At 44.1% G+C, this 15,402-nt stretch overlaps 1 protein-coding gene across 1 annotated transcript in view; it reads left to right on the top strand.

Moving 5' to 3' along the window:
- fhad1 (forkhead-associated (FHA) phosphopeptide binding domain 1) overlaps positions 1 to 15,402 on the top strand; it is a 169,945-nt gene that overhangs the window by 23,880 nt on the left and 130,663 nt on the right. Inside the window, exons 10-12 of the mRNA XM_087980527.1 lie at positions 2,206 to 2,310; positions 4,627 to 4,734; positions 7,330 to 7,416. Coding sequence (XP_087836653.1) covers positions 2,206 to 2,310; positions 4,627 to 4,734; positions 7,330 to 7,416 — 300 coding nt within the window. The remainder of the gene's footprint in view (positions 1 to 2,205; positions 2,311 to 4,626; positions 4,735 to 7,329; positions 7,417 to 15,402) is intronic.

Raw genomic sequence — 15,402 nt, 5'->3', positions numbered from 1 at the left:
TTTATATGAGACTTCACACTGGTCTCCTCGCTCAGGTTAAAAAACCCTTTGGCACTGTTTTCACAAAGAGCTGGAGAGTTCTTCTCAATGTCCTGACCAATTTTTATCCTCAATCAACATGGAAAGGAAAACAGATTATCTAGTCATTATTGTACTGCTGTTTGCCTGAGCTGGCTGTGTGCAGACTGACTGCAGTGCAATGTTTCCCACATTACAGCAGCATCTACATTGTAGATCTACATTCCCTTCATTAGCTCTGCAGTACATTGGAATGTCCAATGGTTGTGAGGAGTGCTGCTATATAAATGCAAGTCTGTCTTTTCTTCAACACTTTATAACCAATTTGCCACAGCTATTGTAACATGGTCCTTAACTTTCAGTGATTGAATTAATTCAAACAAAAATACTGTATGTGGGATTCAGGGTAGTGTACCGGCATTGGTTGAAGATGGGTTAGTTGAAAGTAAACACGCAGAAATATATGGGTCACTGTCATAGTTGGCAGGTAGACGGACTGTAGTGGAGTGTTGAAAATGTGTTGCTGGAAAAGCGCAGCAGGTCAGGCAGCATCCAAGGAACAGGAGCATCGACGTTTCGGGCATAAGCCCTTCTTCAGGAATCAGGAATAGTGGAGTGTTGCAAAGATCGGTGCTTGGCCTCCAACTGTTCACAAGCTACATCAATGATCCAGAGGTGGAGACAAAACGTAAAATTTCCAAATCTGCAGAAATCATGAAAGTAGTGGGAGCGTGTGTGTTGTGAGGATGACACACCTGGATGTGGACAGGCTGAGTATGTGATGTAGATAAGTGTGAGGTTATCCACTTTTGTAGGAGGACTGGAGATATTGAGTATTTCTTAAATGCTCCTGTTCCTTGGATGCTGCCTGACCTGCTGCGCTTTTCCAGCAACACATTTTCAACACTCCACTACAGTCCGTCTACCTGCCAACGCAACAGTGACCCATATATTTCTGCGTGTTTACTTTCAACTAACCAATCTTCAACCAATGCCGGTACACTACCCTGAATCCCACATACAGTATTTTTGTTTGTAGGAAGTATCAATGTGCAGAGGAGCTGGGTATCCATGGTCACTAATACGGAGTGACCGCCATATCCGTGGAATCGTTGTCCGCAGTTTCAGTTACCAGTAGTTTATCACGGCTCAAACATATTATGTGGAATGTTCCAGAACCAGGAGCAAGGGGCTGCTGGGAAGCTAAATTTCCCATTTCAATGAATGGGTTTGTTCCTATCCGTGGTTTTGGGCATGGTAAGATGATGTTGAGATAGATGATCAACCATGATTTTAGAATGGCTGAACAGGTTCAAGGGGCTGAATGGCCTGCTTTGGTGTCCTACAGAGCTTCGAATGGATCCAACCTCTGTGGTCATGCTGTTTTGAGGTACATGGAAAGGAGGAACACCAGGGAAAAGGAAGGTGAAGGAGTTGGTTGGGTTGTAGTGCTCCTAATGGCCTGTGGGGGTTGGGGGCAGTGGAAGTCAGATTAGACTAGCAGTCTACATAATGGACCAGGCAAAAGCTGCGTGTACAAATCAGACAATGGGGTGAAGAGAAACTGTTTCCTTTCTCCAGGATGGCCCAGATTCCTACCAGTCGTCTCATGGTATTTAGGCAATAAAAAGAACCAAATACATCACTAGTTGGGATTGGGTTGGTCGGTTGCAGATTGGCTAAAATACCTGATTGGCTAAAATAAATTAGGAGGAGAAAGTGAGGTCTGCAGATGCTGGAGATCAGAGCTGAAAATGTGTTGCTGGAACAGCGCAGCAGGTCAGTCAGCATCCAGGGAACCTGAAGGAGGGCTTATGCCCGAAACGTCGATTCTCCTGTTCCCTGGAAGCTGCCTGACCTGCTGCGCTATTCCAGCAACACATTTTCAGCTAAAATAAATTGGGGTTGATGGTGGAGAAAATGTTGCTTGTAAATGAGGAAATAGCAGCTGAATCTCAGCTGTGAGTGAGGAGATACTGGTTGAAACTTTTAATTGTGGAGATATGAAAATGGATGAATATTCTGGAGTGTTTCCACTAACCGTTCCCTGCCAACGCACAGACTGCACGTAATGTACAGGAAGAGAGGGTTCAAGGAGCTGAACGGTCTTTTCTCAGCCTCTCTGGAATTTAAATAAGATGAAAGGAAATAAATGGAAAACTAATGCCCCTTCTGTGTTTGTGCCAGAATGCGAATCAGCTGGAGAGGCGGATGAAGGAGTTGGAGTCAGAGGTCAAGCAGCTCCGTAGTCAACAGGATGACATGAAGACCAGTGCATCTGAGGAGAAGCAGGTAAGCACCAGGAACTCCGATGATTAATCCCATAGCTTCCCCAAAGACGTTCCCTCATGCTGAGGTACCTTTCCATAGTTGACCTTGAGTGACATCCACCCAAATCTCATGCTCGAAGTGTGAGGCAGAGCAGTCCGCACCCATCCTGACTTTACCTTCGCCTCCAAAATCCATACTTCCACCCACATCTCTACTTCCCAGTGGGAAGTAGTAATCTAGTGCAGGTGTCCTGGACAATTTTCTCGTATCCTGTTCATCCCAGGTTCACTGAAGCAGCTTGTAGATGCTGGTTTGGCTAAACGTCAATCCCATTGATCAAAGCTGAGACATTCCTGAACTGAGAGCTTCCTGCTCAAAGCTGAGACTTTCCTGGGCAATTTACTCTCTTTATGAAGTGACTGTAGAAACCTGAAGGTCTGAACTTTAATAAAATGCATGGAGATGGTACAATGAACTTATATGCAAGATGGTTAATGGTAAGGAGAGGCTGGACAGGCTGGGACATTTCCACTGGAAGGTAGGAGGTTGACGGGTGACTTGATATAGGTTTATAAAATCATAAGAGGTTGGGGGATTTCAAGTCTGGGGGGATATATTTTAAGGCGGGAGGAGAAAGATTTAAAAAGACAATTTTTTTTACTCAAAGACTGGTTCGTGTGTGGAATGAATTTCCAGAGGAAGTGGTGGATGTGGATGTAGTTACAATGTTTAAAAGACATCTGGAGGCACATGCATAAGAAATGTTTGGTGGGATATGGGCCAAGCGCAGGGAGGTGGCACTAGTTCAGTTTGGGATGATAGTTGGCATGGACTGGTTGGACCTAAGGGTCTGTTTCTGTGCAGTCCGACTCTATGTCTCTATAAGTGGTTGGTAAAATATACCATGTTTATGCACCTGCAAATCAGGAGCTACAGTAGCCCATTCAGCCCCTCAAGCCTACTAGTCATGGCTAACCTGGTTACGGAGAGGGAGCTTAACCTTTGGTTTTCCAATGGGAATGAACCGATTAAACACCAAGTTGCAATTGGATCCAGTGGGGGCTCAGCTGGAATGATTACTCAGTGTAGTATTTGTATCAATAATCTCAGCCTAATATTATTGATTCCTGACTAAATTATCAATAAAACACAATTTTAAAAAAATATTATGGACTCTGAAAACTTACTTGAAGCTATTCACAAAATGAAAGCCAAGCATTGACCTGTTGTATATTTTATGTTTTGGAACAGTGCACAGAAGACTCTCGTGTCTATGTGTGTATGATTTCACGACCAATGGTTTAAAATATGTGTTCCATACCTCGCTGGTGTTCACAGCGCTGTCTGCACTTTGTTTCCTTTTAGCCAGTCCACATCCAAGCTTAACCAGTCAAACACAGTGAGCATCAATAGTAAACAGACTCAGCTAATCAAGGACAGAACAATTGAACATTGTATGACCTATGGCTCAGTACGTCATAAGTATGTAAGAAAGGTAAAGATGACTGAAAAGCCATTCAGCCCAACAAACCTTAACCCTCCGATAGCCCCAATTTCCTGTTAGAAATGTGAACTGTAGGCAACTGTGCTCAGCTTGGTTCAAAAGAAGGGTCACTGGACCCAAAACTCTGCTTTCTCTCATGGATGCTGCCAGACCTGCTGGGTTTCTCCAACAATGTCTGTTCTTGTTGTTGTTGTTGTTCGTGTATGGAGGAACTTCCTGAGGAAGTGGTGAACGCGGGTACTATTACGATGTTTAAAATTCATGTGGATAAGTACATGAAAAGCAACATACATGAAAGAGCAGCACAGTGGTTAGCACTGCTGCCTTGCAGCACCAGGGACCCGGATTCGATTCCATCCTTGGGTGACTGTCTGTGTGGAGTTTGCACATTCTCCCCGTGTCTGCGTGGGTTTCCTCCGGGTGCTCCGGTTTCCTCCCACAGTCCAAAGATGTGCGGGTCAGGTGAATTGGCCATGCTAAATTGCCCATAATGATAGGTGCGTTGGTAGGAAATGAGTCTGGATGGGTTACTCTTTGGAGGGTCGGTGTGGACTTGTTGGGCCAAAGGGCCTGTTTCCGCACTGTAGGGAATCTAATCAGGAAAGGTTTGAAGGGATATGGGCCAGGAGCAGGCAGGTAGACTAGTTTGGGATTGTGTGCCAAATGGACTGGTTGGATTGAAGGCTATTTCTGTGCTCTATGACTGATTGCATTCCAAAATAGTTTATTTTATGCAGTTTTTCTGAGACGCATCTAATGAGGCCTGTGTTCCTGGCTCCATTCTCCTGCTTGTTCTTGAACCAACTTACTGCAATGCTTCTCTTTTGTTTCAGGCCCGAGAGCAGCTTCAAGATGAGTTGGAGAGGACCAGGCTACTGCTTCAGGAGATGGGTCGAAGGGAGAGACTGGTGAGGGTCGACCTGGAGCAGGCCCAAGCCAAGGTTAGAGAGAAAGCTGCCGTGTTTGCCCAGAGACTCGCAAGCTCAGATCACGGCTAAAACACGTGGAACTGGACCAACATCTGGGGGAAGGCCGGGGAGGGAATGGCTTCAAGAGCCACGCTGTAGAATTGGCCAAAGGCTGCCAAGAGTTGAGTGCAGCCAATGTGCTCAACGTGTCTCAGTTGGTGGTTCTGACTCAGAAGAAAGTGTGTGTGTCCCAAAGATGTTGAAGCCTGCTTCACATATCACTGTCATTCGATACTCTATGGCCAACCTGCCACATCTGAGCTCATCCTAAAATACCGCTGTATACTTCCTGACTCACCACAGGCCTGTTCACCTATTGGCCCGGATCTCACTTTGACCGCCAGCCCAGCAACACAACTATTTTTAAGAATCCTCATCCTTATGTTCAGATCCCTCCATGGCCTCATGCCTCTCTTTTTCTGTTACATCCTCCAAATCTGTCATCAGTAATAACTTGCATTTATAAAGTGCCTTTAACATAAGAACCATCCCAACGGTCCTCCAAGAAAACTGACTCATTGAGCATCCCTGATGTTTAGCACTCCACCATTGGTGGTCATGCTTTCAGCTGCTGAGCTCAAACTCTGCAATTCCCTCACTATTTCTCTATTCCCTTGTAAGATGTACCTTACCACGTCTTCCCTCGAGTAAGCATTTATTCAAAGTTTTTGCTATGTGGCTTAATATCAAATTTTGTTTGATAACGCAATGCAAAGCACTTAGGGTGCTTTTACCAAGGAGCTACATAAATACAAGTTGTGGCTGTCACTTTTATACACATCATGACATGAATATAGAACAAAAGCTGTATTGTAAGAATGAAATATTGTTGCATTGTGGACGGTACCATCTTCAAATAAGATGTCAGCTAAGGCATCTGGTCCCCTTGGACTCCATGTCAATGTCATCCTGGTAGCAAGGCCAACTCATTCCTCAACAGCAGATCTGTGTCTAAACATAGCAAGATTCTGAGGTAGGACTTGGTTTCTGGGACAAAATAATTGCCTTCGGTCAGGTTCTGTTGAGTTGTCTGTCAAACTATTGGATAAAGTTGGGTGTCACTGATCAGGATAGTTAAACCAAGGCTAATATCTCCATCACTCATTTCATTGGGAGAGAAAGATTGCCTTTCGATAACGCATGTCTCTCAGGATGTACCAAAGTAGTGAATTATTTTTCCATCTTGTGGGAAGAGCATAACTAGAGACCATCAATATAAGATAGTGTTATAGACCAGGTCAGATCCCCTCCATACATTTCAAGAAAGTAGCCCAGCCCCTAATTTTTCTGTTTTGAGCAGGTATAAGGTGAATATTCCAGGAGGGATGCAGCTAGTCAAAACCCCTTGGATTTAAACAAAACAGCATTTATTTACAGAGTACCAAATGAAGCACAAACAAAACAGAACTGAATACAGAATAACTTAATCTTTTTCGAAAACCCAACAGACTATCCCAACTTAGTGATGCTGTTCCAAATTCCTGCAACAATCCCCATAAACACCCCTTGGCAAAAAAGGTAAAGTCAAGCACAGGGTCTGACAGGAGAGAGGGAGACTCAGTGTGGAACACCTTCTTCCATGTCGCTGTTTCTTTTGGATTCCCAGCTAATAACTGACCAGCAGCTCTGAGCAGCCAGACTGCTCAAACCCAACCAAACCGGTGAAAAGCTGAGCTGGGAGAAACAACCATTCCCCTTTCATTGCACAAGTGTTTGTTTAAAACCTTAAAAGCTTCTTCAGGTAGATAAACCCAGACATTTCGGAATCTATATATTTATAACACCTCTGAAAAAATACCCTAGGTCAACCTAACCTTGTAAAAGGAGCATCATCATCACAATAGTCACCTGTAAATCCAACAGAGAATTCAGGATAAACTGCTTTACCTAACAAATGGGTCAAAATGTCATGTGGGTAGTCATAGTGGACAGTACTGATGTATTTAGAAAGCAGCTGGACAAGAGGATGAGCACAGGTAGAGCACGGACTCCAGCATGGACTGGTTGGGCTGAAGGTCCTGTCTCTGTGTCATATATCCTACCTAACTCAATGTAATGTGCAATCCCATTTGTTAAGTTCGACTATATAAATACCAGTTTGAGCTCAACAATAGCCCACGGGGTGCCCAGTTCTGGGAATATTGTTGTGATGATGGTTAGAGACAGAATATTGGTCAGGATAACTCGCTGCTCCTCTACACATATTATGCCGTCTTAATGTCAGCACAAATCACCTTTATACATGAGACTGGGCCTCAGTTTGAATCTTTGTAGAATGACAGCTCCCCATCCTTAACAATGCAGCATATACTTAATATCGAATTAATACCGAGTAAAGGCCCGAAACTTGGAATGGAACTCTACAATCTTCTGACTCAAGGCCACTTTGTGACCAGCTGAACCAAGGTGTCACTTAAAGGAGGGCTTTCAGGGGTTTTTTTTGTTAAATTGAACCCGCTGAGGGATATGTTTGTATTGGAGTGACAGCTGCTTGGCAATTCAGCTGTAATATTGCGCTTGAGTGTGTGTCCCGATATCAACCTAAAATATCCTATTGTACTTATGCAGCTGGAGCGATTCCGAAGCCGTATCATGCAGACCACGTACTCTGCTCCAGGAGTTCAATCTCCTACGGAGGCTCTTTCCGATGAGCAGGTGGGTTCCTGTTATTGTAGCAATGGGTCCAGCTCTTTATTGCTGTACAGGGGCCAAGGAAAAGATCAGACTCAAAGAGCATGAGGACCCTGGTCCTGAGATACACTCAGAGAAACTGCTTCCACTCTCTCTGGTTTGGGTTGTGCTGACTGTCCCTGGTTTATACTTTCCTGGCAGATTTAGACAATAATGCGTCAGAATATTTTACGTTCACATGAACCAAACTGGGATTCAGTTTAATATCTTATTTCAGAGATGACATCTTCAAAGCTGCAGCACTCTGTCAGTACCACACTGAGCATGTCACCTCACTGGAGTGAACAAGGAGGAAGTGAGGACTACAGATGCTGGAGATCAGTGAAGAGTATGGTGCTGGATGGCCCTTCCTGATGAAGGGCCTCCGCCCAAAACGTCGATTCTCCTGCTCCTCGGATGCTGCCTGATCTGATGTGCTTTTCCAGCACCATACTTTCAACTCTGATCTCCAGCATCTGCAGTCCTCACTTTCTCCTGGAAAAACGCAGCAGTTCAGGCAACATCCGAGGAGCAGGAGAATCGATGTTTCGGGCAGAAGCCCTTCATCAGCAATGAGCCCATTCCTGATGAAGGGCTTATGCTTGAAACATCGACTCTCCTGCTCTGCGGACACTGCCTGCCCGGCTGTGCTTTTCCAGCGCCACACATTTTGACTTCTGGCTCAGAGGCAACAGGTCCACAAACTGAATTGGAAAAGTCTCCATTTCTAATATCGATCGAATACAGCACAGTTACCTGCACCCTAACACAGAGCAGGAGTTGATGCTGGAACCTTCAAGTCTTTACTGTGAAGATACTGAGTCCCTTAACCAGCCTGAACTCTTGGGGCAGTAGCTCAGGTGAAGTGACGTTCAACACGAAGTGAGCAGCTTTTGGTCTCCTTATCTGAGGAAGACTGTTTTGGCGATGGAGGGAGGGCAACAAATGTTTACCAGGCTGATTCCTGAGGTGGCAGGACTGATATATGAGGAGGAACTGGATTAGTTAGGACTTGGGTTTCGAATAAGGAGGGGGCAATCTCAAATAAAGCTGTACGATTGTAACAAGACCAGACAGGAGAAATGCAGGAAGGATATTCCTGCTGATCAGGGAGTCCCAAACCAGGGGTTCACATTCTAAGGATATGGGATAGACCATTTAGTACAGAGATGAGGAGAAATGTCTTCACCCAAAGAGTGGGGAGTAGGTGATGTTCTCTGGCACAGAAAGTAGCTGAGGTCAAAACATGGGAATGTTTTCAAGCAAGAATTAGATATAATTCTCAGAGCTAAAGGGATCAATGGGTGTGGGGAATAAACGGAGCAGGGTACGGAGTTGAATGATCAGCCATGACTGAATGGCAGAGAAGGTTCAAAGGGCTGAATGCCTTATTCTGGTGCTATTTTTCATTGTTGCTGTACCACCTCAACAAAAGGATGGGAGTCTTGGAATGTGCTAGCAGGGGCACCATTTCAGCCTGGCTTTGGGCAGCCCAGTACAGTAGCAAGATTTGGTTACATTGTTATGTTCTGGGTTTTATAACTTCATTCACTGCCCACGTGTATCTGGCTCTATACCGCTGAATCCAAGGAGGCACTGCTGAGGGAGTGCTGCATTTTCAGATGTACCAACTTGGAAATGAGACATTAAAGTGAGATTCTCACGTGGATATAAAACTTTTGGGTGGCGTTATTGGAAGAAGTGAAGGACATTTTTCCAAGATGGCGTGGAGAATATTTATCCATGAGTCAATACCCCTATAAAAAACTTGCTGATGATCCCATTGTTCCTTTTGGGGAGTGGATGTTTCTAAAATGGCTTCCTGCATTACCAGAATGTCATTGAAAAGTATTTCATTGTCTGTAAATTGGCTTTGGGGGTGCTGGAGGTCAGGAGAGGCGCTACATGAATGAAAGTCTTCCTGTCTGATTGTTGCCCATGAACCTATTCTGGAAATTCTGGGTGTTATCAGGTTTTGCTGTGATGCTGCATAATTCAGACAGAACCAACACTGACTGTCTAGGCTTGTACCGGATGATTGGCCATTTGGGTCAGGAGTTTTCCCTTGAAAAATCAACATCTTAATGCTTAATGAAATTGCAGTTAAAATGCATTCTGGAGGAGTAAGTTTCTCACAAATGGAGTAACTCCCAGAGGCTGCTTTATGAGTCGGTTTAAAGAATGTGAGGCAGCCTTGTTCATTTACTTTGCTGACTTGCTGATGCATGTTGCTAGTGTTCACGTTTAAGCCTTGTTTTCTTCCAGTAGTTATCTGATTAATGAGTAAATTGTATTTTTGCATTATAAAGATCCTATATTCTGGGAACGTACTGGAGTCGAAACAGTATCATGGAAACTTGATATTGCAATGAGACTATATAATAAAAGTCACTGCACTTAAAAGTAACTCATTGTATGTGAAGTGTTTTTGAGAGATGATAAGTTTGTACACCCACTCTTGCTGTCAGTACAGAGACTGTAGACAGGCAGGGGGCTGGAAGAACACAGCAAGCCAGGCAGCATCAGGACTGTGCCAGCTATATCCAGTTATAGAATCTTGGAAGGGTTACTGCCCAGAAGGAGGCCATTTGGCCCATTATATCTGTGCTGCTTCTCTGCAAGAGCAACTCACCTCGTGTCACTTCCCTGCCTTTACCCCATAGCCCTGCAAACTTTCCTCTTTCACATAACGATTCTTTTGAATGCCATACTTGAATCTAACCCCAGCATATTCTCAGGCACCACATTCTAGATTTTAACCAATTGATACATAAAAAAAATAATGTCTTCAGGTTGCCATTACTTTTTTTGCCGATTTTACTTTAAACCTGTGTCCTTTCGATCCTCCTGACAACATGGGCAGCACGGTGGCTCAGTGGTTAGCACTGCTGCCTCACAGCGCCAGGGACCCAGGTTCAATTTCCAACCTCGGGCGACTGTCTGTGTGGGTTTCCTCTGGGTGCTCTGGTTTCCTCTCACATTCCAAGATGTGCAGGTCAGGTGAATTAGCCATGCTAAATTGCCCATAGTGTTAGGTGCAGTAGTCAGGGGTAAATGTAGGAGAATGGGTCTGGGTGGGTTCTCTTCGGAAGGTTGATGTGGACTTGTTGGGCTGAAGGACCTGTTTCCATACTGTAGGGAATCTAATCTAACAGGGACAGCTTCTCCCTGTCAATCCTAGAACAGAGCACTCATGATTTTGAATCCTTCTATGAAATCTCCTCTCACCCTTCTTTCCTCCACTGTCTCTGAGCTGCCTGCCTATCTGAAGTTTCCTTACCCATTCTTGGAAATCTTCTCTGAACCATCTCCATTGCATTCAGATCCTTCCAAATGTGTGGCTTTTGGAATTGTGCATAATTCCGAAATTGTGCAATACCTTCCACAGGTTTATCATAACTACCTTGCTTTTTTTCTCTACACCTCTGTTTATAAAATACAGATTCTGGTATGTGTTATTGAACATCCTGTTCACCCTGCCGTGCCACTTTCTGTGTACGCATACTTCAAATTTATCAATGCTCCGTTTCCAGTTGCTAGATGTGTTGGGTATGTTCACTTTGCTGATTTTGATCCCATCTCCTCTCTTTAATTATGTGTGTGAGGTTCTAACTAACCTTGATCTCCCAAGTACTGCTTTATGAATCCAAGGTGTTCTCCTTAAAACATCTTTGTACTTGCACACAATCTCCGAGACTCTGGTCAAAACATTTGCTTCATTCTAGATTTCTCTGTGTCATATAACACTCACCTCATAATTCCGCAGTTAGGCATCATCAGCATCTGTGCTTTCTACTGTTACCTCATTCCTCCACCTCTCTCTCCAAGTCTCTACCCACTCCACCTTCCTGATGAACACCGTCCTTTCAAACTCTCAGACTATGCAGAGTTTGTGATCTTGGTGCTTTAATCGATCTCTCTGATCTAACTCTGAACTCATTTTGAGGTGTTTGGTGTTGTCTACTCTTCCTTTCTTCAGTGTGAGTGTTCCCTCCCCTGGGGAAGGGTCCTGTTGTAACGCTTCTTCTGAGAAATACTTCCACATTCCTATTGGTTCATGTTCAATTAAATGACTGTGTAATAAGTACTTCTGACAATCTCTTGATCTGTAAAAATCCTATGTGATCTCAGTTGCTATGGCTACTCTAATCATTCTTTCCTTTTGTTGATCTCTTATCTTTCTGAACTGTGTCTCTGGTAACTCTTGTGTTCTTTTATTAACATTTCTGTCCTGGATGTTTCTTTGCTCTTAATTCACACATTTTCACACGGTTACAGACTGAAATAACTCCACGGAGATGGGTATCCTGTCACTCTTTATTTCCTGTCACTGAATTTGGCCTGAAGCTATGGGTGGCACTGCCTTCTCCTCAAGTAGACCTAGCAGGGGTTTGTGGTCCGTTTTTATCGGAAACATACATCCATAAAGGTATTGGTGGAACTTTCTGACTCCAAACATGACCACCAAATCTTCCTTCTCTATGTGGGTGTATTTACACTCTGCATTAGCCGAAGTACTGGATGCATATGCTATTGGAGGTTGCTCTCCATTGGGCCACTTATAAGCTAATACTGCCCGATACGATACAGCAAGGCATCACATGTCAATACCAGATCTTATTTGGGATCGTAGTGTGCCAACACCTTAGAGGATGTTCCTTCACTTTCCCTGAAAGCTGTGGCTTGTCTATATGACCCAAGGCTGATCCCTTTTTAAAGAGTTGATGAAAAGGAGTCAGGCTGTGTATGAACTTTCCTTAATAATTTAGCAGGGAGGACCTGGACTCTGGTACGGATGTGGGAACCAGCGCACCTATGATTGCCCTCACTTTATCTTCCAACAGGTACAACCCAGTCTCATCAATTCTGTAGCCTAAGCAGGTCACTTGAGGCGACTGGAACACATATTTCCTTTCTACGGCATATGTCCGCTTTGGAGAGATGTCTAAGGACAATATCCAAGTTCTCTAAGTGCTCCATATTGGTCTTTCCTATTCTTAGTACATCATCTAGATAAATGGTGATCTGCAGGAGACCTTGTAAAATGTTCTCCATCAGCAACTGAAAAAAATTACACAGGCTGACCAACTCTTCTGGGTATTAATTGTATCATACTTCTGGGAACGCCAATCTAACTGCAGTTGCACGTACACATGACTCCTGCCCAGCTTCGTGAAGGATTGGGTATTTGTACAGCTGTGAAAAACGGTTTAGCGTTTGTTTAAAACCCCCCCACAAAGATGAACTGACCCATTGGGCTTCATCATTAGTACGACTGGTGCTGCCCATTCCAGCCTTCTAATTTCTCCCTCTACTTTTACCCATAAGGCAAATGGCATTGGGTGGGCTTTGCAAAATTGTGGAATTGCCTCCTGGTCCACATGCAAGGTGGCCTTCACTCCTTTGATAGTCGCTAGACGTAGTGTTAGGTGGATTAGTCAGGGGTAAATATGGGGGGGGGGTTTCTCTTCGGAGGGTCAGTGTGGACTTGTTGGGCTGAATGGCCTGTTTCCACACTTGTAGGTAGGTAATCTAAACTAATTCCCCTGGTTCTCAAATTGCCAAGTAAACCAGTAACGTCTCAGAATTAAAGGACGCTTGGGCTCGTAATATTCCTTAACTAAATCCATCAACTCTTGTAAGATTTTAGTATCTGATGCCTCAAGGAAAGTTAGGCTCCCAATAACTGAAAAAGCTGTAGGACCACAAGCAGTCAGGAGAATTCCGTGTTGCTTTTCATCTGCCCCAGTGTCATTTGCCTGGACAAAATAACACATACTTTCCACGTACTGGGTCCAGTCTTCAATGGTAGTATCGAATGAGTCAAGCTTCCCAAATGACAGCATGATGCCAGAAATGCTTACCCCAACTCAAAGATGATTGTTGTAAGTGAATTCTTCAGAAGCATGCTTTTCTCTCGTCGCCACTGAGGTAACACCACAGAGGCCGGTATCCCATCACCGAATTACCCTTTATTTACACATGCAAAGCCCGTGACAGTGATCCAGCTCTCAGAGTGAAGAGGACGTGTGACACTCCTGTTTATATCTGTCAGCCAGGGCTCCCTGATTAGACCAGATTAACAGCCCTAATCAGGGAACTCATATTCTATGAGGTCCACCTGGCTGACTTTGTTACAATCACTACATGGACATTTGGTGGTGTTTGATCATCACTTTTGAGACAGAGATAGAGGCTGTGTTCTCAATCTCCTGCCCGTCAATACTTCCGATGACTAATTTTCATCCTGTACTGATGATGATCTGGAGCTCATTGATGCACTTTTTAATTTTTTTCTCAATAATGTCTTGATTGTACAAACTCCTTGTCAGCTTCTCCATTTGATCGAGGATAGTGAGATGAACATGTGTAATGGATAAATCGGATTCATGTGCAAATCTCTTGAACTGCTCATTTGCAGTATATTGCACACAAGGGAACTGCTCCTAAGTTACAGCGAGTCAGGGTAATCAGCCTCAGGGGTTTGCTGAGGCACCAGGGAGGAACTGGAAGCCAAGGTGGGGGGGGGGCGCTTTTGAATGAGAATGGTATTGTGTGACCGTTTTGGTTTGTTCCCTGTTTAGTTTGAAGCCAACGAGGCATCATTCATGCAAAGGAACGTCATGACATTGTAACCTATATAACACACTGATTGTGGCTATGGAAATACTGAGCAATAGGGGGCACCTCTTGAGGTAAACACCACCTTGGCACAATGTAGGACCCAGCAGCAATAGACTGTTGCAAATCTCATGAACTTGCGCTCTGTCCAGTGGAAGTGGGTAACCAGAGGAAGGAGAGACCGGAGAGCCACGGTGAGAGTCGGGGGCCAGACAGTGTGATTTATCCCAGCCCTGCACTCACTAGGAATGGCTCCACTCTGAGAGTACAATGTCCAGAAGGGTGTGTATTAAGAATATTTTCATGAGTGATTCTGTCATAGTTACTGCTGTAATTCAGTGTCAATACTGTGTATGTAATGTTGATATTTTAACTTATTTCTTTATTTTTTGACTCTTTACCTAGATTCCTTGTACCTAAGATGCTGCCATGAATGGCAACATTGTCGACTTTACACTGTACTTCTGTACACGAGAACATATAACAATAAAACCTAATTCTAATTCAATCCGTTCTCCAATAAAAATCTATGATAATGATGATGACCTTACCCATGAACTCAAATCAATCCATTTCTTACTGCTTGCATTGCCTGATGGGAAAGGATTCTAACTTGGCCTTTCACTGCAGGAAACAGTGAAATGGCTGATTATTTCTTGTGTAAGATTTAAAAACCTTGGGCACTGCATCGACTGTTGCATCTTCATGTATCCCTTTGTAATGCCCAAATAACCTTGATGAAGTCTCTGAAGATTTTCATGTCTCTCTATCTCTCTCTTAGACAGGCTTTGGGATCAAGGATAACTTTCTTCCACTCCCCTTGTGAGTCCTGAGGTGACTTAATAGTCTGAGTGCTCTTGGAATCACTAAACTCTCATTTCAAACTAGCAAGTCGTCAATAACAGTCAGAAATCTACAATGTCCTGACAGAGTTTGGCATTATTCTATCTGTAGGCTGGCCAGTATTCCAAACGGTCCTGCCTTACCTGAATACATTCTTCATCATGTATTTGGACTTCCCTGGTTTCTTATAGTTTTCTCTCTGTTGTTGTAAATGTTTTGTGATTTTTACCATTTGCCAACATTAGTGCTGGTGTAGGTTACCTGCCTGAAGGTAGCACCTTCCTGAAGAAGGGCTAACGCCCGAAACGTCGATTCTCCTGTTCCCTAGATGCTGCCTGACCTGCTGCGCTTTTCCAGCAACACATTTCCATCTCTAGGTCACCTGTTGTTTGGTGGTTCCCCTGCACATTGTCTCATTGGATCAAAATCCCAGAATTCCCTATCTCCCTCACAGCACTGTGGGTCTCCGTACGCCAGATGCGCTGCAGAGGTTCAAGAAGGCAATTT

The sequence above is a fragment of the Chiloscyllium plagiosum genome, unplaced genomic scaffold (genome assembly GCF_037043375.1).
Source record: "Chiloscyllium plagiosum isolate Xiang-an unplaced genomic scaffold, Cpla_swu_hap1 HiC_scaffold_37, whole genome shotgun sequence".
Taxonomy (NCBI): domain Eukaryota; kingdom Metazoa; phylum Chordata; class Chondrichthyes; order Orectolobiformes; family Hemiscylliidae; genus Chiloscyllium; species Chiloscyllium plagiosum.
Note: the sequence above shows the minus strand (reverse complement) of the source record. Positions and strands in the feature narration are given on the sequence as shown.